Source organism: Gorilla gorilla, chromosome 1 (assembly GCF_029281585.2).
Source record: "Gorilla gorilla gorilla isolate KB3781 chromosome 1, NHGRI_mGorGor1-v2.1_pri, whole genome shotgun sequence".
Classification (NCBI taxonomy): Eukaryota; Metazoa; Chordata; class Mammalia; order Primates; family Hominidae; genus Gorilla; species Gorilla gorilla.
In genome coordinates, this window is record NC_073224.2 from 116,351,755 (window position 1) to 116,374,078 (window position 22,324).

Consider the following 22,324-nt stretch of genomic DNA (forward strand, 5'->3'; position numbering starts at 1 on the left):
ATTATATTAACTGCTTCCCCCCATCTCTCCTACAGTGGCTCAGAAATCAAAGATGGGGAAATAGAGGCCAGAAGTAGAAGAAAATAGAAGAAACACACTTGGTGAAATGAAAATTAGACTCTGAATAAAAACTGTGAGTAGTCAAGAAATAGGAAGTTTCAAAAGGAGACAGTTAATCTACTGGGATATATCTGCTGATGATGGAGGGAGGAACTCTTTGTAGGAATCTTAAAGAATTCAAGGTTGGACATAGAGGAAACTGGAGGAAATGAAATCCTGTCAAATGCCTTAAAATCTTCAGGACACAGGACACTTGCCTTTTCTCTATAGAAAAGTTGGTTTCTTGGAAAGAAGGTGGCTGGAACGGCTAAGTATCCCTTGGATAATTATAGCTATAAGTTAGTGTTACCCTCCCTCCCCATTCCTCATTCCCCATACCCACACCTCCAGGCAGAAGTGACAAAACAGAGACTTCTGAACACATTTATTTGATATGTCAAGTGGAGAGAGGAGTGATTTAGGGTTTCTCCCCACTTCTACCTGTGGGGGTGTTCATAAGCTCAGACAGACAGAAGAGCAGCTTAGAGCCCATGACCCACCCCCTGGGAAAATGAGACAATCTGTTGTAGTTGTTGGAGGAACAGCGTGGGAATAAAAAGCAGGAAGTTGAGAAGTGAAGTTGAGAGCAGTAAAGACAGCAGCAGAACTGAGGCTGGGGGTTGCTGCAGGAACCCCCAAGAAGAGTGAAAAAGATATCCTGAAAAGTGGTTGGGGTTAGAAGCAGGGTGTGAATAAGGAGCCAGGCCTGGAGAAAGAAGCAAGACCTGCAGAAGGGGCTGGGATGTTCACGGAGAGAGTGTGCAAAATCATGATGGGCTGTGTTTCAGAGCATACATGGAAAGCAAGGGATTGCTTCTGCAGGAGGGCAAAGACATCGGAGACTGCCCATAAGTAAGGGTTCCCTACTGCTTCTGAACAAATGCAAGAGAGTTTGGGACCCTAGCCCTGTGTGTTTATTGATGTGCTGTGCCTGTAGGTACACAAGTAATCCCATATGCACGTGAAATGACCAGGGCATGAATACATGTGTGTATATACCCAGTAAATAGAGTACTTATTCTTTCTTGCTAATAAGAGTACTGTGCTTATGGACACATGTTTAACCATGTGTGGGTGCACTGTGCATCCATGAGCACATGCAAGAGATCCCTTTGTTCGTGGTGTGTGTGTGAGCTGGTTCTCCCACCTATCCCATTAAGGTCCTAATCCCCACCCTCCTTGGCTCCTCTCACTCCTCTCAGCGCCCTGGCTCCCCAGGCCCACCTAGACTCTGGAAGCCCCCCAGCAGGCGGATCTGCTCAGTCTGCATGGAGTGGCGTCTCACCAATTTGCGCTTGGTCCTGGGAGAGCCTGGCGCCCCGGCATAAGGAGGGGCAGGCAACGAAGGCGCCCGACCTCCGGGTTGTGGGCGAATGTCAGGGATGGGAGGGTGGGGACTGACGTTGAGAGGGGGTAGGAAACCCGGCCGCGTTTGCGAGATGTGGTCCAGGAGCAACGTCCCCGAGCCCCTCCGCTCCAGCAGCCCCGGACTCCGCCTCCGTCCGCTTAGCGGAGATACTGCCCCTGGCAGACTCTCCTGGGACTGGCGCGGAGAGGGAGCCGAGCCGGCTGGAGGGAGGGTCAACGGGGAGGCGCTGTATCGGCGGCGCTCCAGGGACAGGCGGCTGGACTCAGGCGAGTCAGGGCAAAGGTGTCCAGGGGTGTCCAGCTCCACTGGCTCCATGCGGCTCAGTTTCTGCCTCAGCCCTGAAGGGGGACCAGACTCCTGAGCTTCTGGTGCTGTGTTTCGGCGAGAGAGAGGACCCCCGCTAGTCACTTTCTCCGCCCATGGGGGCGGGTCCTCAGGGCCTTCGGTGCTGTGACGTCGGGAAAGACGGGGTCGACCGGTCAGGGTCAGGCCATTGAATTCGGCAGTCAAGCGCTCGATCCCCGGTCTCCCTTCAGTGGGTGGGACTGGTTGAGGAGGGGCCACTAGGCCCCAGGGCTCGGAGTTGAGCCTTTTGAGTGGTTTTGGGGGATGGCGTGGTGGTTTGGGGAGCGGCTCGGAAGGGGATGGGTCATCGGGGGGCTTAGGAAGAGGGAATTCAAATACGTCCCGCTTCTCCTCTTCTTCCTGGGCGCGAGGGGATAACATCCCACGCCCTCCTTCTCCTGCGGTCTGCAGTTGGATTTCCGAAGGCGACGTGCAGACCCCCGGGCTAGGAGAGGCGGGAGCAGGGTCCTCCACCCCTGGGGATGGTGGAGAATTGAGATACTGCCGGGTCTTCTTGGTGCCTGAGGGCGAGGTATCGGTGGTGATGATGATGACCTCCGTGCCCTTGGCCTTGCAGGCGTCCAGCAGTGTGGCAAGGGTCTCGCGGTCCCCGCGGTCCAGGGCGTGGACAAGAGCCGAGGCGCCCGCGTGATCTCGGACTGAGGGGTCTGCGCCGTGGGCAAGGAGCAGCGAGGCCACCGCGGCGCCCCCACCCCCGGCGCAAGCGTGCATGAGCGCCGTGCGCCCTAATCGGTCTGCGATATTGGGGTCCGCGCCTTGCTCCAGGAGGTAGCGTACCATGCGTGCCTTGTTCTGGGGGTCGTCGTAGCGGGCCCGACAGGCTGCCATTAGCGCAGTCTCCCCCTGCGCATCACCCTCATTCACGTAGGCGCCTCCCTCCAGAAGCAAACGGGCCAAGCGTAGCTTACCCTGACCCACCGCCCGAAGAAGAGCGTGGCCCTCGGTGTGCAACATAGCTGCGGCTGGGGCGAGGGCACAGATGGAGCCGGGACTGAGATCTGCCGAGGATGACTAGGGGTATGGGGAGGGGGAGTGGCTGGCAGAGGCCTGAGGTCTCAGTGACGAAGCCGATCCCTGCAAGAGAGACATCTTATTGATAGATTCGGCAGGGAAACTGAGGCACAGATGCAGGGACCCAGCGTGGGGTGGAGGAGACCTTCACGGCATACAGTCCTTCCTCTAACTCATGCCTTTGAGCCGGCCCTTCCCCCGCAGCGCATGCCTGAGGAGGTGGGAAGGGTGCACCCGCACTGAAGGACTAGCGCGCGTGCAAATGCGTTCGTGCACGCGCAGGGATGTCCGCACCCCCACCCTCACCCCATGGCTTATCAGACCTTTCCTCTATCCCCCTTGTCTTATCCACACTTGGGATCCCCCTTTCTAGGATGCTGAACGCCACCCACCCACATACATGCACCCTACAGTCACACATGTATTCTCGTTCCTAACCTGTTTTAGCTTGCCACAACCCCAAAAATTGAGAAGGGGGAGGGAAGCAGCCTGCATTTGAGACCTAAAACGGGTGGAGGGAGAATTGGGGGGTTCTATTGCCCCTGCGATGTTCCCCATCACTCCTTGCTCTTTCCCCTCCCAGGCTGTGTGCCCAGATGGATACCTGAATGTCCGCAGAATCTCCGCCTGGCCAGGATTGGGGCCGTGGCCACGGGGCAGCCGAGGTGGCGGAGCCAGTTTCCTGGGGGCCCGCATGGCGTGGAGGGGGGGCACCCGGATTCCCTTGGTGTCAGTATCTGCGCCCCGGCGCCGGATCCTGGTCCCTCCTCCCGGAGCGCCCCGGGCACAGCGCCGGCTCGGGAGGAGAGAAGCTTGGCGGGGGGGGTGGGGTGGGGGGGTGGGGGGGGCGGAGCTCTGCTGTGCTATTTATAGCCTAGTCACTGCGGGTGGGGGCGTCAGGCACCAAACTGCTCCCCCACTCATGCACACATAAACCCTCAAAAACCTAGAGGCTCCAATCCTGACTTCCTTTTCTCAGCCGACCTCCCCTCAGCCCCAACAAACCTAAGTGTTCCTTAGGGGACTCCTCCGCGACCCAGACAGGGACCATCATCCAGATTCTTCGCTGAGATTCAGCAGATCCCCCGCTGAGATTCAGCAGATCCCCATTCTCCGCACTTGGTGTGTTTGTGCGCTCCTGTGCGCCAGACCTGACCTGCCATACACGGCACATGGCACACTGTGTAAGAAAGGTGTAGAAAGGCTTTTTGGATCCACAGCCGGTGTCCATACTGTGCAAAGAGAGGCAAGAGATGTGGCTTTCTTCCTGTAGTTTAATTGTGAAGGAGATCACGGTCCAGCCTGGAGTCAGACACAGATACACCCCCGCCCCATCTCTCAAAAACGGAACACCCATCGCAGAGAAACTTGGACCTCAGCTCCCTTATGTAGACCTCTTAGATAAGTATGAGGAAGGTGGATATGGGAGCACTTTTAGATAGGGCAAGGGACATTCCCAGGTGCCTCCACCCCGTATTATTGTGGGCAGGGAGATAGGACAGGGGCAGGAAGAAGAGCGAACCTTGTAATACACTCTCTCACATTGCATCTCTTTAATCTCAGTCTTGCTTAGACGTCTTATTTTTTCCATCTTGCTTGACGATCTCTGTCTGAAACATTCCTTATATCTTCTCTCTTCCTATCTGTCTATTGGTCTCTCATACTGTCTCTGCCTCTCCTTGCCACCTGCCCTGTCTCCATGGTTACCATAGCTTCCATCCACATATTTTAGGAATGAGTTTGTGTCCAGCTGGAAGGCACCAAGGGAAGTGGGAGAAAAAGAAAAATCCTAAGGATTTAAAAAGTTCACTCAGGGTCCTGAGCTAATTCAGAGGCTGGAGGCCCCCCAGATGCAAGATACTGAAAATAATGTTCCCAGGGATGGGAGAGAGAGAGAAATATTTGCAGGAAGCTACCCATTTTTACTAGTTATTTCTTGGACACGTGTCAACTATGTGCCATGTGCTTTACATACACTATTTTCAATCCTCACAACTCTACAAGATAGGAACTATCATCTTCTTGTTACAGATGAGGAAACAGACTTAATAAGGTTAAGCAAGCTCTCCAAAGCTTGTTTCTGTCCTATGTTTCTGTCCTATGGCAAAGACTGGGCGCTTGCCACTACACCTACAGCCTCCCAGTCTACAGGCCATTTTCTCTGACATCTGGGATGTTCTTCTTGACCAACTCCTAGATTTCATCTCCATTCTGAACCTTTCTCCCTTGTTTCTGCTTTCTGTGAAAATAGGACTCCTCCTTCCACTCTGCTGGCTTTCCCAAGGAGCTCGCAGGAAGTGGAAAGTAGTGGAAAATGCAGAAAAAGCTGGGCTCCTGCCCTGTCTCCCCAGCCCTGGTACTCTGATCCCAAATCCTTCCTTTCTCGAACCCTCTGCCCACCTTCTCACAAACACGGCAGCAACCCACAGAAAAACATTTTTAGAAAAGAAGTATCCATTGGTGGTGCTGGAGAGAGGCAGTGTATGATTGAAAGGAAGGCTGGAGTAATGGAGAGACCAAGCTATGAAGCTAGAGTCACAAAAAGACTGATCCCTAAAGAGCAGCTTTTACAGGGGTTCATTTCTCCGTAGGCCGTCTCCTCCTTTGGCCTCTCTGTAGGGGCTCCCTCAACACGGTCCCTCGATGAGATATGAGTGTCACATTCCCTCGGTGAACTCTCGCCGGCTAGTAGCTCCTTCATCTGGAGTGAGACCGGAAATAAGTGACCCCAGCTGATTCTGCAACCCCCATCTCTCTCTGCGACCCGCTTCGCAAGCTTCGGTTCCGGGCTTACTCGCTCCCTCCCTCCTTCTCTTCCTAGGCTTTAAGAGGGCGGACTTCCCTCCTCGGCTTCTCCTGCATTGGCCGAGAAAACTCACCAATAGGGAGCTCCGGGAGGCGGGCTTAGAACGCCACCGACTTGAGGAACCCCAGTACATTTCAAGTTGGCCGCGGCTTGGGCTCCGCTCTGGGGAGGGGCAGCAGGTAAGGCTTGACCTGGTTCGGTCTGACACTTGCCAAACTTGTTCACCCCGGCCAGGCTGCGAAATAGACAACGCTTTCCGTCAGGTTGTTGGATCAGCCCCCTTCTGCCTCCCTACCGTTTCTCCCCTGGGCTTCCATTTCCGTATTGATTGTATACTAGAGAATGGTAGTTTTCTATCGCGCATGGGGAGAGACATTAAAGCAGAAAACGAGACAGCCTCTTGTATCTGTCTTTGCTATAGCATCAACTTCCCCCAATCTATTAATATTATCCCAAGAACCTGACAAACTCCTGTTATCTATGAAGACTAGCTGAAATGCTACCTGTAGTTTTCCTGGGCCGCCTTTCTTGCAAAATGAATTGTTCCCCCGTCTACGATAGCGTTTTGTGTATACCTTTATTAGGACACTTAGTGCACTGTCTCTCTTTAACGTTTCTATGCCTTTTAGAATAGAAGGTTTTGTAGGACAGGTGCTAGTAGTTAATATATAGTGCCCAATAAACGTTAGTTAAATAGAATTGATTTCTGGTAACTAGCACTCTTTTTGGGGAGGCAGAATTTAAACTCCTAACATAACTAGGGAACAATAAAAGACAATACAGTATGTAATTAAGAGCCATTAAATTAGTGGTTCATAATATTAGTGTTTCATAATTGTTTCTACAATCTAGAGAAGGAAGAAAGCAAGGAGAACTGGAATGGTGAGGGGAGGCTTTATGGATCACAATTTCTCAAGTTTGGAAAGGCCCATAGAAATAATGTATTTATTCATTCAACAAATATTTATTGAGCACCTACTATATGCCAGACACAATGCTAAATCATGCTGATCATAGGGAATCCTCTACTAGAGCCATGCATCCTTCTTACAAACCCTATTTAGTAAATTTTTACCCAGCTTCTATGTAAACATCTTTAGTAAGGGAACTCTCTTATCTCTCTTGTAGGTCATTCCATTTTTTGATACCTGTTCTTTAGTCAATATCCAACAAATATTCTAAATAAGAAATATATAGCTAAAGGAAATGCATTCCACACTTCCACTGTAAAAGAGGGAAATATGGCTGGGTATGGTGGCTCATGCCTGTAATCCCAGCACTTTGGGAGGCCGAGGCGGGCAGATCGCCTGAGGTCGGGAGTTGGAGACCAGCCTGACCAACATGGAGAAACTCTGTCTCTACTAAAAATACAAAAATTAGCTGGGCGTGTTGGCGCATGCCTGTAATCCCAGCTACTGGGGAGGCTGAGGCAGGAGAATCATTAGAACCCAGGAGGCGGAGGTTGCAGTGAGCTCAGATCGCACCATTGCACTCCAGCCTGGGCAACAAGAGCAAAACTCCGTCTCAAAAAAAAAAAAAAAAAAAAAAAGGGAAATCTGTCCTTTTACAGTGGAATTGGTAGCATTCTTAAAAGCAAGCCATTTCTAGCTGGGCGTGGTGGCTCATGCCTGTAATTCCAGTACTTTGGGAGGCTGAGGTAGGCAGATCACTTTAGCCCAGGAGTTCAAGACCAGTCTAGGCAACATGACAAAACCCTGTCTCTACAAAAACTACAAAAAAAATAGCCAAGCATGGTGTCTCAGGCCTGTAGTTCCAGCTGCTCAGGAGGCTGAGGTGGAGGGTTGCTTGAGCTGGAGAAGTCGAGGCTGCAGTGAGCCAAAATTGCCACTGCACTGCACTTCAGCCTAAGCGACAGAGCAAGAACCTGTCTCAAAAAAAAAAAAAAAAAAGAGGCCTGGCGTGATGGCTCGTGCCTGTAATCGCAGCACTTTGTGAGGCCGAGGCGGGTGGATCACGAGGTCGGGAGTACAAGACCAGCCTGACCAACATGGAGAAACCCCATCTCTACTAAAAATACAAAAAAAATTAGCCAGACATGGTGGCGCATGCCTGTAATCCCAGCTACTCGGGGGGCTGAGGCAGGAGAATCACTTGAACCCAGGAGGTGGAGGTTGCGGTGAGCTGAGATTGCGCCATTGCACTCCAGCCTGGACGACAAGAGTGAAACTGTCTCAAAAAAAAAATAATAAAATAAAAAGAACATAAATAAATAAAATGGGTATTTTTTAACCATTCATTTATTGTTAGATTGTTTCAGTTATTTCAGAATTTTTGCTACCATAAATAGCTCTTTGATGAATATCCTTTTACTTATATCTGTGACTGTATATCTGTTGATGTCTTTGGAATATATTTTTAAAGTGGGATTGCTGGATTAGGGATATAAACATTTCAAAGGCTGTTGATTTAACTGGACAAATTGCTCCCCTTGAAATATTATGTTTATAGTCCTTCCAGTGAGGTATGAGAGTGTCCATTTGAAAAAAAACTCATGACAGCCTGCTTATTATTTAAATCTTTGTCACTTTCATAGGTGAAGAGTGGTTTTATTGGCCATTCTCTCCTTTTTTTTTTTTTTTTTTTTTTGAGACAGAGTCTTGCTCTGTTGCCCAAGCTGGAGTGCAGTGGTGAGATCTCAGCTCACTGCAACCTCCACCTCCTGTGTTCAAGTGATTCTCATGCCTCAGCCTCCTGAGTGGCTGGAATTAAAGGTGTATACCACTGTGCCTGGCTAATTTTTTGTATTTTTAGTAGAGACAGGGTTTCTCTATGTCGCCCAGGCTGGTCATGAACTCCTGGCCTCAAGTGATCTGTCCACCTCGGCCTCCCAAAACCCTGGATTACAGGAGTAAGCCACCATGTCCAGACATGGCCATTCTCTTTGCCAGTTGCCTGTTCATGTCCTTTGCCCATTTTTTCTATTGAGATGATTTTTTAAAATTTGGATTTCCAAGATTTTAAGGGTGTTAATTTCTTGCTTTATTTATTACATGTATAGCAAATTCTACACATCAGCGTGCCCCAGGCCTCAGTGCCTGGATTTCTTATTTTCTCTGTCCACATCCACTCCTTTAGGGGTCTCACCTAGTCTCATGGCTTGAAGTATTGTTTGTTTGCTGATGCCTCCACTGGAATGAAAGCTCCATTTAAACCCCGTGGGTGCAGCACGTTTTTGTCTGTTTTGCACACTGCTATATCCATAGAATCTAGAACAGTGCCTGGCACACATAGTAAGCACTCAGTAAATATTTGTTGAGTGAAATGATTCTATTATTGTTATTTTTATTCCCATTTTACAGATGAGGAAACAGGTTTAGAGACAATAAATAAATTACCAGAGTTTTGTAGCTAGGAAATTGAACTGGGATTCAAAACCATATTCTTAACCTCTACATGTACTGCCTTCCTTAAATTTGATGTAATTGTTAGTGTTTTTCTGCATGTTTAGTTGAAACCTGCCTCTCAGTAACTTCCACCACAATATGTATGTATGAATAATTGGGAATGAGCATAGTGTATATGAGTGTTGTTTGGAGTAAAACAGAGTACAGGGGTAAACTCTCTGGAAAGGTTGATGTTAAGGAGGAGCAGATTGTGACTAGATTATGGGAGACCTTAAGTATCCTCAAGAATTTTAACTCCATCACAGTCTTTAATAGCAGAGACTCCCTGTAGATTCCTAAGATGAATGGGGCAGACGGATGGTTTATTTCCCAACCTGTATTAAATAAAATTTTGTCTTCTTTTTCCCCTGCATTCTTAGAGGATCACTCATTTAATATGTAGAAATGGTGTTGAATTTGCCTAACCTCAAAGCTCATGGCCATTTATTGACTCTTCATTGCTTTGCAGTCATAGCAGCTCCTATCTCCACTGCCAGAACTATATCTGTCAAGTGGAAAGATACTTAACCAGCTGGTTAGAATGTTCTGTCGCTTAAAAGGGGCTGAAGACACGGTGACAAATTCTTTTTTTTTTTTTGAGACGGAGTCTCGCTCTGTTGCCCAGGCTGGAGTGCAGTGGCACAATCTTGGCTCACTGCAACCTCTACCTCCTGATTTCAAGTTATTCTCCTGCCTCGGCCTCCTGAGTAGCTGGGATTACAGGCGTGCACCACCACGCCTGGCTAATTTTTTGTATTTTTAGTAGAGACGGGGTTTCACTTTGTTGGTCAGGCTGGTCTTGAACTCCTGACCTCGTGATCCGCCCACCTCAGCCTCCTAAAGTGCTGGGATTACAAGCATGAGCCACCACGCCCAGCCAACAAATTCTTATTATTTCTCTAGTCTCCATGAGACATCTTCTCTCCCTTAATATGCTCTTTTCAAACAGATTGCAATTTAATATCTTAACCAACAGCCATTGTTTCCTCAATTTTTTTTTATGGCAGTTGGGCTTGAAACTTCCCAGATTCCTCAGATATACATTTTTCTACCCTCTCCTAGCTACAGATTATTAATCTCATTTAGTATTCTGTTACGACATTTAAATTTTATTTATCTATTTATTGAGACATGGTCTCACTCTGTTGCCCAGACTGGTGCACAGTGGTGTGATCATAGCTCACTGCAGCCTCGACCCCCTGGGCCCAAGTGATCCTTCTGCCCTGGCCTCCCAAAGTGCTGAAATTACCTCCATGAACCACCACACCTGGCCCATTAAAAAAAACTTTTTTTGAGGCACAGTCTCGCTCTTTTGCCAGTCTGGAGTGCAGTGGCGCCATCTCGGTTCACTGCAACCTCCACCTCCCGGGTTCAAGTGATTCTCCTGCCTCAGCTTCCTGAGTAGCTGGGACTACAGGCGCACACCACCATGCCCAGCTAATTTTTGTATTTTAGTAGAGATGGGGTTTTGCCATGTTGACCAGGATGTTCTCGATCCCTTGACCTTGTGATCCACCTGCCTCGGCCTCCCAAAGTGTTGGGATTACAGGCATGAGCCACCATGCCCAGCCAAAAATTTTTAAATTAATATTTTAATGTTGTTATAGTATTCTATTCAGTATAGAAAAAAACAAAGCATACATAACCTGGCTGGGCATGGTGGCTCATGCCTGTAATCCCAGCACTTTGGGAGGCTGAGGCAGGCAGATCACGAGGTCAGGAGTTTGAGACCAGCCTGGCCAACATGGCAAAACCCCCTCTCTACTAAAAATACAAAAATTAGCTGAGCATGGTGGTGGGTGCCTGTAATCCCAGCTACTCGGGAGGCTGAGGCAGGAGAATTGCTTGAACCCGTAAGGTGGAGGCTGCGGTGAGCCGAGATTGCACCACTGCACCACTCCAGCCTGGGTGACAGAGCAAGACTCTGTCTCAAAAAAAAAAAAAAAGATACACAACTCTCCCCACCAGAAAAAATTCAAAAAACCCTCATCCTTCAAATTAACCATTGTTAATTTTTGGTACATATCCTTCTATAACAGATTTTTAATTCATATGTGTGTATGTATTTCTGACAGAAGATTACCTTCTACATATTATTTTTAAATATTTTTTTCACCAACTAATCTCTTGGGAATTTTGAATTGCTACTTGATTTTTGTTTTAGCTTTTTGTTTTGAGACAAGGTCTCTGTCACCCAGGGTGAGTGCAGTGACATGATCATGGCTCACTGAATCCTCTTATCTCCCGGGCTGAATCGATCCTTCCACCTCAGTCTCCCACGTAGGTGGGACTACTGGCATGTGCCACCATGCCTGGCTAATTTTTTTATTTTTTGTAGAGATGGGATCTCACTATGTTGCCCCAGCTGGTCTCAAACTCCTGGACTTAAGTAGTCATCCCACCCCAGCCTCCCAGAGTGCTGGGATTACAGGTGTGAACCACCACGCCCAGCCTCGAGTTTTTTTTGTTTTTGTTTTTGTTTTTGTTTTAATTAATAGATTATATATTTTAGAACAATTTAAGACTTACGGAAAAATTTAGCAGATAGTGCCAAGAGTTCCCATTTGTCCCAGTGCACAGTTTCCCCTATTAACATTGTAGATTGGCCGGCCGCGGTGACTCACGCCTGTAATCCCAGCACTTTGGGAGGCTGAGGCGGGTGGATCACGAGGTCAGGAGTTCGAGACCAACCTGGCCAAGATGGTGAAACCCCGTCTCTACTAAAAATACAAAAACAAATTAGCCGGGCACGGTGGCGGGCTCCTGTAATCCCAACTACTCGGGAGGCTGAGGCAGGAGAATCGCTTGAACCCGGGAGGCGGAGGTTGCAGTGAGCCGAGATCGCACCACTGCACTCCAACCTGGGCTACAGAGGGAGACTCCATCTCAAAAAAAAAAAAAAAAAAAAAATGCCGGGCGCAGTGGCTCACGCCTGTAATCTAGCACTTTGGGAGGCCGAGGCGGATGGATCACCTGGTCGGGAGGTGGAGACCAGCCTGACCAACATGGAGAAACCCCCTCTGTACTAAAAAAAGAATGAAATTAGCCAGGCGTGGTGGCGCATGCCTGTAATCCCAGGTACTCAGGAGGCTGAGGCAGGAGAATCGCTTGAACCTGGGAGGCGGAAGTTGCAGTGAGCCGAGATCGCGCCATTGCACTCCAGCCGGGCAACAAGAGCGAAACTCCATCTCAAAAAAAAAAAAAAAAAAAAAAAAAAAGTAGATTCGTATATTTGTTACAATTAATGAATGAATACTGATACATTATTATTAACTAAGGTTGATACTTGATTGACATTTCTTTGGTTTTTACCTATTGCTCTTTTTCTGTACATGAATCCCATTTAGGATTCCACATTATATTTAGTTGTCAAGTCTCCTTAGCCTCCTCTTAAGTGTGACGGGTTTCTCAGACTTTACTGTTTTTGATGACTGACAGTTTTGAGGAGTTGGGTATATTGTAGGATGCCTTTCTGCTGGAATTTGTCTGATGTTTTTCTCTTTATTAGTGTGGGGTTATGGGTTTTTAGGAGGATGATCACAGAGGTGAAGTACCATTTTATCATGTAATTTTAAGGGCACATACCGAAAACATGATTTATGAGTACTGATGCTGACCTTGGTCATCTGGTTGAAGTAGTGTTTTTCTGGTCTCTCCACTGTAAAGATATTCCTCCTGATTTCCTAAATTATATTGAATGAGGGCCGGGTGCAGTGGCTCACGCCTGTAATCCCAGCACTTTGGGAGGCCGAGGCAGGCGGATCGTGAGATCAGGAGTTCAAGACCAGACTGACCAACATGGTGAAACCCCGTCTCTACTAAAAATACAAAAATTAGCCGGGCGTAGTGGCGTGCGCCTGTAATCCCAGCTATTCAGGAGGCTGAGGCAGGAGAGTCGCTTGCACCCGGGAGGCAGAGGTTGCAGTGAGCTGAGATTGCGCCACTGCACTCCAGCCTGGGTGACAGAGTGAGACTCTGTCTCAAAAAAAAAAAAAAAAAAAAAAAAAAAAAAAAATATATATATATATATATATATATATATACGTGTGTGTGTGTGTGTGTGTGTGTATTTATATATTGAGAGAGAGAGAGAGAGAGAGAGAAATTCCCTATACACAGTCCACACATAAGAAGTGGGAAGTTATAGCCAGTGCAGTGGCTCACGCCTGAATCCCAGCACTTTGGGAGGCCGAGGTGGGTGGATCACCTGAGGTTGGGAGTTTGAGACCAGCCTGACCAACATGGAGAAACCCCGTCTATACTAAAAATATAAAATTAGCCGGGCATGGTGGCACATGCCTGTAATCCCAGCTACTTGGGAGGCTGAGGCAGGAGAATCTCTTGAACCCGGGAGGTGGAGGTTGCAGCGAGCCGAGATCGTGCTGTTGTACTCCAGCCTGGGCAATAAGAGCGAAACTCCATCTCAAAAAAAAAAAAAAAAAAAGTGGGGAGTTATGCTCCCCTGCTCCCTTTTAGGATGGAGTGTCTACGTATTTTATTTGGAATTCTACATGAGAGATTTGTCTTTTTTCCCCCATATAAATAAATTCAGTCATTTATTTATATCACTATGGACTCACAGATATTTATCTTATACTTTGGGGTTATAATCTAATACTGCTTTATTTATTTTGTTCCTCAAATTGTTTCAGCTTTGGCCATTGGGAACTTTTTCAGTTGGCTCTTATGTCCCTTTGACATAGCCTCATCAATATGTTTATTTTTTTCGTTTTTTCTCCTTTTTGTTTGTTTTTCGTTTGTTTGAGACAGAGAGTCTTTACTCTGCCACCCAGGCTGGAGTGCAAGTGGTGCAATCATAACATTGCAGCATCAGCCTCCCCGGCTTAAGCAATCCTTCCCAGTAGGGAAGGATCACCCAGTGACCACGGGTGCATGCCACCATGCCTGGCTAATTTTTGTATTTTTTGTAAAGACGAGGTTTTGCCCTGTTGTCCAGACTGGTCTCAAACTCCTAGGGCTCGAGTGATCTGCCCGCTCCAGCCTCTCAAAGTGCTGGGATTATAGGAATGAGCCACTGCACCCAGCTAACCCATCAATATGTGAGTGTGGTTGTTTTGAGCACTTCCTTACTTTTTGGCACCTCAAGATGCTCTAGACTCATCTTGTATATTTCCTACCCTGTCCTAGAATCAGCTAGTAGTCCAGAGAGCCCTGGTTACTTTTATTGGAAAATTGTATTAGAAACCAAGATCTGGGTGCTAGGTGTGCTCATTGCTACTGGGATATAATTTCTCTCAAGTTTTCTTTTCATCTGGTGATTTTATTCCCCCATCCTAGCTGCCTCTGACTGGTTCCTCAGGATTGATGATAAGAGACAGAGTGAAAATTCGGTAGAAGGAGAAACTTTAGATTCATCAGTGTTGATCACAGTGGAATATACTGTCTTGGGGGGAGAATGGATACCATCTCTTTAGGGAAATGCCACCAAAAGCTGAATAACAATTCACAAAGTAGGGTCAGGGGTGGTGACTCACACCTGTAATCCCAGCAGTTTGGGAAGCCCAAGCAGGTGGATCATTTGAGTCCAGGAGTTCGAGACCAGCCTGGGTGACATGGCGAAACCCTGTCTCTACAAAAAATATAAAAATTAGCCAGGCTTGGTGGCACATGCCTGTAGTCCCAGCTACTCAGGAAGCTGAGGCAGGAGGATCACTTGAGCCTGGGAGGCAGAGGTTGCAGTGAGCCAAGATTGCACTGCTGCACTCCAGCCTGGGCAACAGAGTGAGACTCTGTCTCAAGAAAAAAAAAAGAAGACACACACACACACCAAACAACAACAAAACAATTTACAGAGTGAAGTCCTGCACTGGGAGGGGTTTAGACTAGATGACCTCTATAAGGGTCCTCCCAATTCTAAGATTCTATGCTTCCAAGTGGTGTTTAAAAAGATCAATTTGGCCTCTCGCGGTGGCTCATGCCTGTAATCCCAGCACTTTGGGAGGCTGAGACAGTTGGATCACTTGACATAATGAAATCCCGTCTCTTAAAAAAAAAAAAAAAAAAAAGAGCCAGGCATGGTGGCACACACCTGTAGCTCCAGGTACTTGGGAGGCTAAGGCAGGAGGATCACCTGAGCCCAGGAGGTTGAGGCTGCAGTGAGCCATGATCACACCATGGCACTCCAGCCTGGATGACAGAAAGAGACCCTATCTCAAATAAAATAAAATAAAAAGATCAATTTGATTGTAATGTGTCTTTTCCCCTGGTTGACAATGAAATTGATGACTCATCCCTGTGCTCCCACAGTGCCTGACACACTATCTTTTTCATGGTAGACGATTAATAAATGTTTCACCGAATGCATTGCATTGGATTGAATTGGGGCCTGGTCGAGTTTGGAAGGCCAGAGATAGAAAGAATTCAAAGGTTATATGTAGAAATGCAGTTTGTGGCTGGGCATAGTGGTTCATGCCTGTAATCCCAGCACTTTGGGAGGCTGAGGCAGGAGGATCTTGAGCCCAGGGGTTCGAGGCTAGAGTGAGCTGTGATTGCACCATTGCACTCAAGCCTGGGTGACAGAGCATCTCTAAAAATAAAAATAAAGAAATGCAGATAGAGATAAACATCAAATTGTCTTAGGGATGTAGAGTTTTGTCCAAAGGTGTCAGCACTTTCTCCTTTGTGCTAAACTATATTGTAATTATCTGACCTGTTTGGGGGACCATGTCTCATTCATGTTTATATTTCCAGAAATTCTCTCTCTGACACTGTGCCTTCTCAGTCAAAATTTGTTGAATGACATTAACTTTTCATGTCCCAGAGATAAAAGATTGAATGTCTTGTACCTCCTTGGCTTCCTGTCCATTCTACTACATTTCTTTTTCTCTTTGTTTTTGTCTTTGTTAGGTTTATTCACTGGATCTCTGAATACCCAGGTCCCCTCCACCATGGCCAGCCGGGGTGGGGGCCGGGGTCGTGGCCGGGGCCAGTTGACCTTCAACGTGGAGGCCGTGGGCATTGGGAAAGGGGATGCTTTGCCCCCACCCACCCTGCAGCCTTCTCCACTCTTCCCTGTGAGTCTCTCCACTCCCTTCCCAGACTCTCATGTGCCCCTGGCTGACTGTACATGAATCTGAATTCCTCCTGGACCATCATAAAACCATCCTCGCCTTGGCCCTCTCTCTATACTCCCAATGCACAGGGATGTTTTGCAGGCAAAGAAGTGTCCACCTTTACTTCTCCCCAGCTTTCAAAATATGTTACTCCCTCGATTCTCGTTTGGCCCTCTGCTCAGTGGGAGTGTTAGACTAAATTGGGAGGAGGGGTCTTCCTAAGTTTGTACTAGCATTTTCTCCCTGAACTGACCACTGCCCCTGCCTCTTTAGCCCTTGGAGTTCCGCCCAGTACCTTTGCCCTCAGGAGAGGAAGGGGAATATGTCCTGGCACTGAAGCAAGAGCTACGAGGAGCCATGAGGCAGCTCCCCTACTTCATCCGGCCAGCTGTCCCCAAGAGAGGTCAGTTGGAATGCTAGCATCATATTCTGAGTGCCTTCCATGGGGAGTGCCCTGTGCTCAGCACCACTGGGGGCCAGAGGGGCACAGGAAGCATACTATCTAACTGGGGAGATCATAATAGTTACCCCTGTATCTGAAATGCATTATAGTATTCATGGTTTGTTTTGAGTCTCATGATAGTCTTGGGACAGCAGGAGGTTAAATATTAAAATCCCATTTCACGTGTATAAGTAGGGGGATGTATTTTCTAAAAAATTATATATTTTTTATTTTTTTGTAAAATAGAGATAGGGTGTCCTTATGTTGTCCAGGCTGGTCTTGAACTTCTGGGCTCAAGAGATTCTCCTGCCTTGGCCTCCCAAAGTACTGGGATTACAGGCATGAGCCACTGCGCCCAGCAAAATTTTTAACAATCTGGATATTATAAGCACCAACCAACAAGAGAATACTGAAATCCTGGTTTCTTATTCCTTAGCATACTTTCCACTGCACCACGCTATTTCTTAATACAGCCATGCCTTTGAACTAAGGGACAGAAAAAAAAAAAAAATCATCATGGCCGGGTGCGGTGGCTTACGCCTGTAATGGCCAGCACTTTGGGAGGCTGACATGGGTGGATCACTTGAGGCCAGGAGTTTGAGGCCAGCCTAGCCAATATGGTGAAACCCTGTCTCTACTAAAAATATAAAAATTAGCCAGGCACAGTGGTGTGTGCCTGTGGGCTCAGCTACTCGGGAGGCTGAGGCTGAGGCATGAGAATTGCTTGAACCTGGGAGGTGGAGGTTGCAGTGAGCTGAGATCTTGCCACTGCACTCTAGCCTGGGTGACACAGCAAACCTCTGTCTCAAAAAAAAAAAAAAAAAAAAAAAAAAAAGGCCGGGTGTGGTGGCTCACACCTAGAATCCCAGCACTTTGGGAGGCTGAGGTGGGCAGATCACGAGGTCAGGAGTTCAAGACCAGCTTGGCCAACATAGTGAAACCCCATCTCTACAAAAAATACAAAAAAATTAGCCAGGCCTGGTGGCAGATGCCTGTAATCCCAGCTGCTTGGGAGGCTGAGGCAAGAATTGCTTGAACTTGGGAGGCGGAGGTTGCAGTGGGCTGAGATCGCGCCACTGCACTCCAGCCCAGGCGACAGTGCGAGATTCTGTCTGAAAAAAAAAAAAATCGTAATTTTGGGTGGAAAAGGAACAGGTTAGAGGAGTGATAAGGGGCCGGGCGCAGTAATTCACCTGTAATCCCAGCACTTTGGGAGGCCGAGGTGGGTGGATCACGAGGTCAGGAGATTGAGACCATCCTGGCCAACATGGTGAAACCCCATCTCTACTAAAAATACAAAAATTAGCTAGGCGTGGTGGTGTGTGCCTGTAGTCCCAGCTACGCAGGAGGCTGAGGCAGGAGAATCGCTTGAACCTGGGAGGTGGAGTTTGCAGTAAGCTGAGATTGCACCACTGCACTCCAGCCTGAGCGACAGAGCGAGACTCTGTCTCAAAAAAAAAAAAAAAAGTGATAAGGTCCTCACTGAAGCTGACCCCCTGGGCTCTGGGTTTGGGGTAAGGAAACAGATAATTCCTCAGTATTGAGAGGGCCGGACTCTCAGGAACAGTCCTGTTCTGGGTCTCTGAAGGGATAAAACTTTGACCCTTCCACCCCTCAGATGTGGAGCGTTATTCAGACAAATATCAGATGTCAGGTCCGATTGACAATGCCATCGATTGGAACCCTGGTAGGTGATGGGCCCTTTCATTGACTGCCCTTCTTTCAAATGCATGGGATGCTTCAAGCTATTCCCACCACGCCCATGACCCCACCCCATTCCCCGATCCAGCATCTGCAAGCTAGAGCCTTAGTTATGGTCCAACACATTCTCAGATTCTACCTGAAAAAGCTATTAAATAGTTCCCACTACTCAGAAGATATCCAAGCCACAGTTTTGTTCTGAACAACTTTGACCCAGCCCCTTCCTTCCTCTCCTTTAAAACCCTCACCCCCCTTTAAAACCAGTCAGTATTCACTGGAGACCCCAGGCAGGGTCCTATTAACATTTACATTCCCACTATTCCCAGATTGGCGGCGTCTACCCCGGGAGCTAAAGATCCGAGTGCGGAAGCTACAGAAGGAACGTGAGTGTATCTGGAAAAAAGGAGGGAGAAGAGAGGTTTCCTTCATCAGCCTGAGGGCCGAGGCTGCTGCTGGTCTCACCTTCCATCCCAGTTCCTATACCCAATCTACCAAGTGTTGTTGCTAGATGTCATAGTGGCCACATGAGGGCAGCAGAGTGACATGTTCTTTGCATGAGGATGGGCTATAAAGCTGGCAAAATTTGCTCTCTGAAGGTTTACCTTTTGATCCCTCCAACAGGGATTACAATTCTGCTCCCCAAGAGGCCCCCTAAGACCACAGAAGATAAGGAGGAAACAATACAGAAACTAGAGGTGAGGAGGAAGTGTGCATAGAGACCTCCTGAGCCCTGGATCCATTCCCTCTCTCTTGGCCCATGTGTGCCTCAATTTTTCCCTTCTGTGAACTGAACCTGAGTTTCTATTCCTATTCATCCCCACATGAGACCCTGGAGAAGAAGGAAGAAGAAGTAACTTCAGAGGAGGATGAGGAGAAAGAAGGAGAAGAAGAGAAGGAAGAGGAGGAGGAAGAAGAGTATGATGAAGAAGAACACGAAGAGGTGAAGGGGACTCCTTCCACCTTAGTCCCCCTCCCTTTACCCTCTTTATACTAGGGATGCTCTCCTCAGAGGGTTGGCATGCCAACAGAGATAGTGCCCCCCCAGGGTAGGGGCTTCTCTCTACTTCATCTGCCCCCCTTCTACAAACTACAGCTGGAAGAGATGTCTCAGGCCTGGAATGGTGTGACTGAGAGGAAAGGGGTCTGGTACACAGGAAGGAAGGTGAATGCCAAATTGACTTTTACTTTTTTTTTTTTTTTCCATTTCAGGAGACTGATTACATCATGTCATATTTTGACAATGGAGAGGACTTTGGTGGTGACAGTGATGACAATATGGACGAGGCTATATACTGAAGAAGGACTCTGGACCCTCGTGTCTTTCTTTAGGATACAGAGAGTAACTGTCCCTATTATTTGTTTCTTCAGACAAGCAAATCATTTGGTCAGAGTTCATATAATCTGTCTGTTCCCTGGAGATGGGAATAGAGGATGATGACAGTTTATTTTCTACACTTCCCCTCCTTCCACATTTGTATCACCTTTGCTATCTTGGGGAAAGTGCAAAGGACAAACATCTCAATTGTATGAAGGGAGAAAGGAGAATTGAAAGAAGAACTGGGGTTGTTAGAGCTGAGATGACTGTACACATACCCCTGCCCAATTTATATAGCTCTTTGTGGAGATAATTAGGGGTGGGAGCAGTTTGAAGGAGTAAGCCTGGTTTTATACTTTTAAATAAAGTGTTTTTATCTGTCTCTCTGTTGTGGGTGAGGCCTGGTGACAGAGGGCTGGAGGAATGAAGGAAATGCTTAACTAAGCTGGGTCTGGTGTGACACACTGGAGGGTTACAGCCCTACAGCCCGCTTGTCCTTTGTCCCTTCCCTTCTACCCCCATGGTGGGACACATATTCACAATCGAGCCCAGCCAAGGAATATTCAAGGCCTCATCTGTAGGGCAATGCAAAGTAAATTGTAGAGAACAGCCTATGCCCCCTGCAGACCAGCTGACTTCTGAGCCTCTGGTCCTCAGGCCACAAGGACATGATTGTGTCTGTTCACACATGTTCACAAGGACATAGGCCCTGTCTTTCCCACACTTGATCTTGTCCTTATTTACAAAAAATGATTACAGCTATTTTTGTGGGGAAAGGCAAGAAAACCAGGTATGAGGAGGGAGGAGGAGCTGACTTATTCACCATACTCCCTCCTCTTCCAGACTCTGGAGATGCCACTTTGAAAGGTATGTCTGTGCAGACCAAGTCCCCCTAAATATCCTATTCGCCAGTTACAGAAACCAGTGTGTGGCTGAGTTGCAGTTTCTCTTTTGGTTCTTCCCTTTGTGGAATTTAGTTAGCCTTTCTCACTCCCTTTCTTTGGGGGAAGGGAGGTAGGCGGTGTGGTGTTATTTTACAGGAAGTAAGGAGGGTGGGGAGGAAGGGAGTGACTTAGGGACACTCACAGATCTGAGAGATGCTTTCTCGCCCACAGAGCTCTCTCTTGGGTGAGGTCACTTTCCGAGGCTCTGATTGGCTTCTGAGGAAGCCTTAGATAAGCTGATTGGTTCCAGCCACTTGACATGCAACAGTCACGGGCAAGCTGCGTGTCCAGAATAGGAACTGAATAAGAAGGCATGCTATCATAGCAACCCTGCTGAGCATTTGAAAGCCGTAAGATGGGGTATAGAAGAACCTTCAAAAAATTCCCCAACTGCATTCAGGCAGGCCGACTGAATTCCCTACAGCATCAAGTGATAGAGACTGTCAATCTAAGGTTGAATATGTGTGACCCCATTGTAAAGAATGAAGAAAGACTGTGACTCCATTGAGGGAAAGCACCTTAAAAGCCTAGTTTGGGTGTGTTAGTTAGTGTTTACATAGAAGCAATGGCAGGTGCCATGGCTCAAGCCTGTAATCCCAGAAGTTTGGAAGACTGAGGCAAGAGGATTGCTTGAAGCCAGGAGTTTGAGACCAGTCTAGGCAACAAAGCGAGTCCCTGTCTCTACCACAAAAATATTTTAAAATATTTCAAATAGCTGAGCGTGGTGGCACTCCCTAGTAGTCCCAGCTACTAGGGAGGCTGAGGCAGGAGGATCCCTTGAGCCCTGGAGTTTGAGGCTGCAGTGAGCTATATGATTGAACCACCAGCCTGGGCAACAAAGCAAGAACCCGCCTCTAAGAAAAGAGTAGAAGCAGTGAAGGAAACAGGAATAGAAACAGAACATTCCAGAGTCATTGAGCAATTTATGATGATTGATGTGTTTCTTTTTTTAGTCCTCCTGAGGTGTTGTGTTGAGTGGCAGGAAGGAAATAGGGGACCTGTAACGGGTTTCCCATAGCTGTACTTCAGCCTGTGATTATAGCTAGAGAGAGATCAGCAAAAACAAAAGTAAAAGCTATTGAAAATTTTCCTTTTGCATTGTTCCCTACATACACACACCAAGTCCTAATCTGGTCAACTATATGTGTCTGTGTTGGGAGCATGGCCACCCCATAAAGCCCACAATGTCAGCCTGGGAACTTAAAAGAGTGGGAACAAAGAAGATTCTGGAAAAGCAGCACACATCCTATGCACACACATCCTTTTCCCATGAAACTGGGGAAATGAGGACAAAGGTTGGAGTGACCACTTGAGATCAGTTGTATTACTTCAAAATGTCAGAAAGATCAGACTATTCTTGGACTCTGCCCTGTCTGCAGGTGACCTTGCTGGACAAAGCCAGGGACACAGGACCCAGCAGCTTTCCCAGATTCTGAAGTGGTTCCAGGCATGAGCTAGACTTGTTTCCATCAACCTTTCCCCTACTTTCCATAGGTACTATCAGGCAGGCCTGAACCCAAGGCCTAGTAAACAGGGTCACGGCTCCTATTCACTTTGGAAGAACCCCTGAGAGGTTAGGGCTTGAGGCCATACTTGCAAACTTTTTTTGTTTTGTCTTGTTTTGTTTTTTGAAATGGAGTCTCACTCTGTTGCACAGGCTGGAGTGCAGTGGCACGATCTCAGCTCACTGCAACCTCTGCCTCCTGGATTCAAGTGATTCTGCTGCCCCAGCCTCCTGAGTAGCTGAGATTACAGGCGCACACCACCATGCCCGGCTAATTTTTATATTTTTAG

At 47.6% G+C, this 22,324-nt stretch overlaps 2 protein-coding genes and 1 long non-coding RNA gene across 5 annotated transcripts in view; 2 read left to right on the plus strand and 1 right to left on the minus strand.

Moving 5' to 3' along the window:
• The window catches only part of LOC129525692 (uncharacterized), a 31,874-nt gene extending 31,400 nt beyond the window's left edge, over positions 1 to 474 (plus strand). Inside the window, exon 4 of the long non-coding RNA XR_008670121.2 lies at positions 36 to 474. This is a non-coding gene — a long non-coding RNA (uncharacterized lncRNA). The remainder of the gene's footprint in view (positions 1 to 35) is intronic.
• Positions 470 to 3,588, minus strand: ANKRD34A (ankyrin repeat domain 34A). 2 transcript variants are annotated; one of them, XM_019021413.4, is made up of 3 exons: positions 3,450 to 3,523; positions 3,284 to 3,347; positions 470 to 2,908 (listed from the first exon to the last, which is right to left on the minus strand). In XM_019021413.4, exon 3 carries the CDS (start codon positions 2,786 to 2,788, stop codon positions 1,298 to 1,300), a length of 1,491 nt encoding a protein of 496 aa, XP_018876958.1. In that variant the 5' UTR covers positions 2,789 to 2,908; positions 3,284 to 3,347; positions 3,450 to 3,523; the 3' UTR covers positions 470 to 1,297. The 2 variants fall into 2 exon arrangements, with proteins under 2 accessions (XP_018876958.1, XP_004026532.2); XM_004026483.5 differs by lacking the exon at positions 3,284 to 3,347 and having other exon boundaries at positions 3,450 to 3,588.
• A 2,069-nt stretch (positions 3,589 to 5,657) lies between these two features.
• On the plus strand, positions 5,658 to 19,968 carry POLR3GL (RNA polymerase III subunit GL). Of its 2 annotated transcripts, XM_004026485.4 has the most exons (8): positions 5,658 to 5,830; positions 15,923 to 16,089; positions 16,402 to 16,531; positions 18,189 to 18,257; positions 18,598 to 18,654; positions 18,893 to 18,966; positions 19,098 to 19,211; positions 19,481 to 19,968. In XM_004026485.4, exons 2-8 carry the CDS (start codon positions 15,964 to 15,966, stop codon positions 19,565 to 19,567), a joined length of 657 nt encoding a protein of 218 aa, XP_004026534.1. In that variant the 5' UTR covers positions 5,658 to 5,830; positions 15,923 to 15,963; the 3' UTR covers positions 19,568 to 19,968. The 2 variants fall into 2 exon arrangements, with proteins under 2 accessions (XP_004026534.1, XP_018895518.1); XM_019039973.3 differs by lacking the exon at positions 18,189 to 18,257 and having other exon boundaries at positions 5,672 to 5,830.
• Positions 19,969 to 22,324: the final 2,356 nt, after the last annotated feature.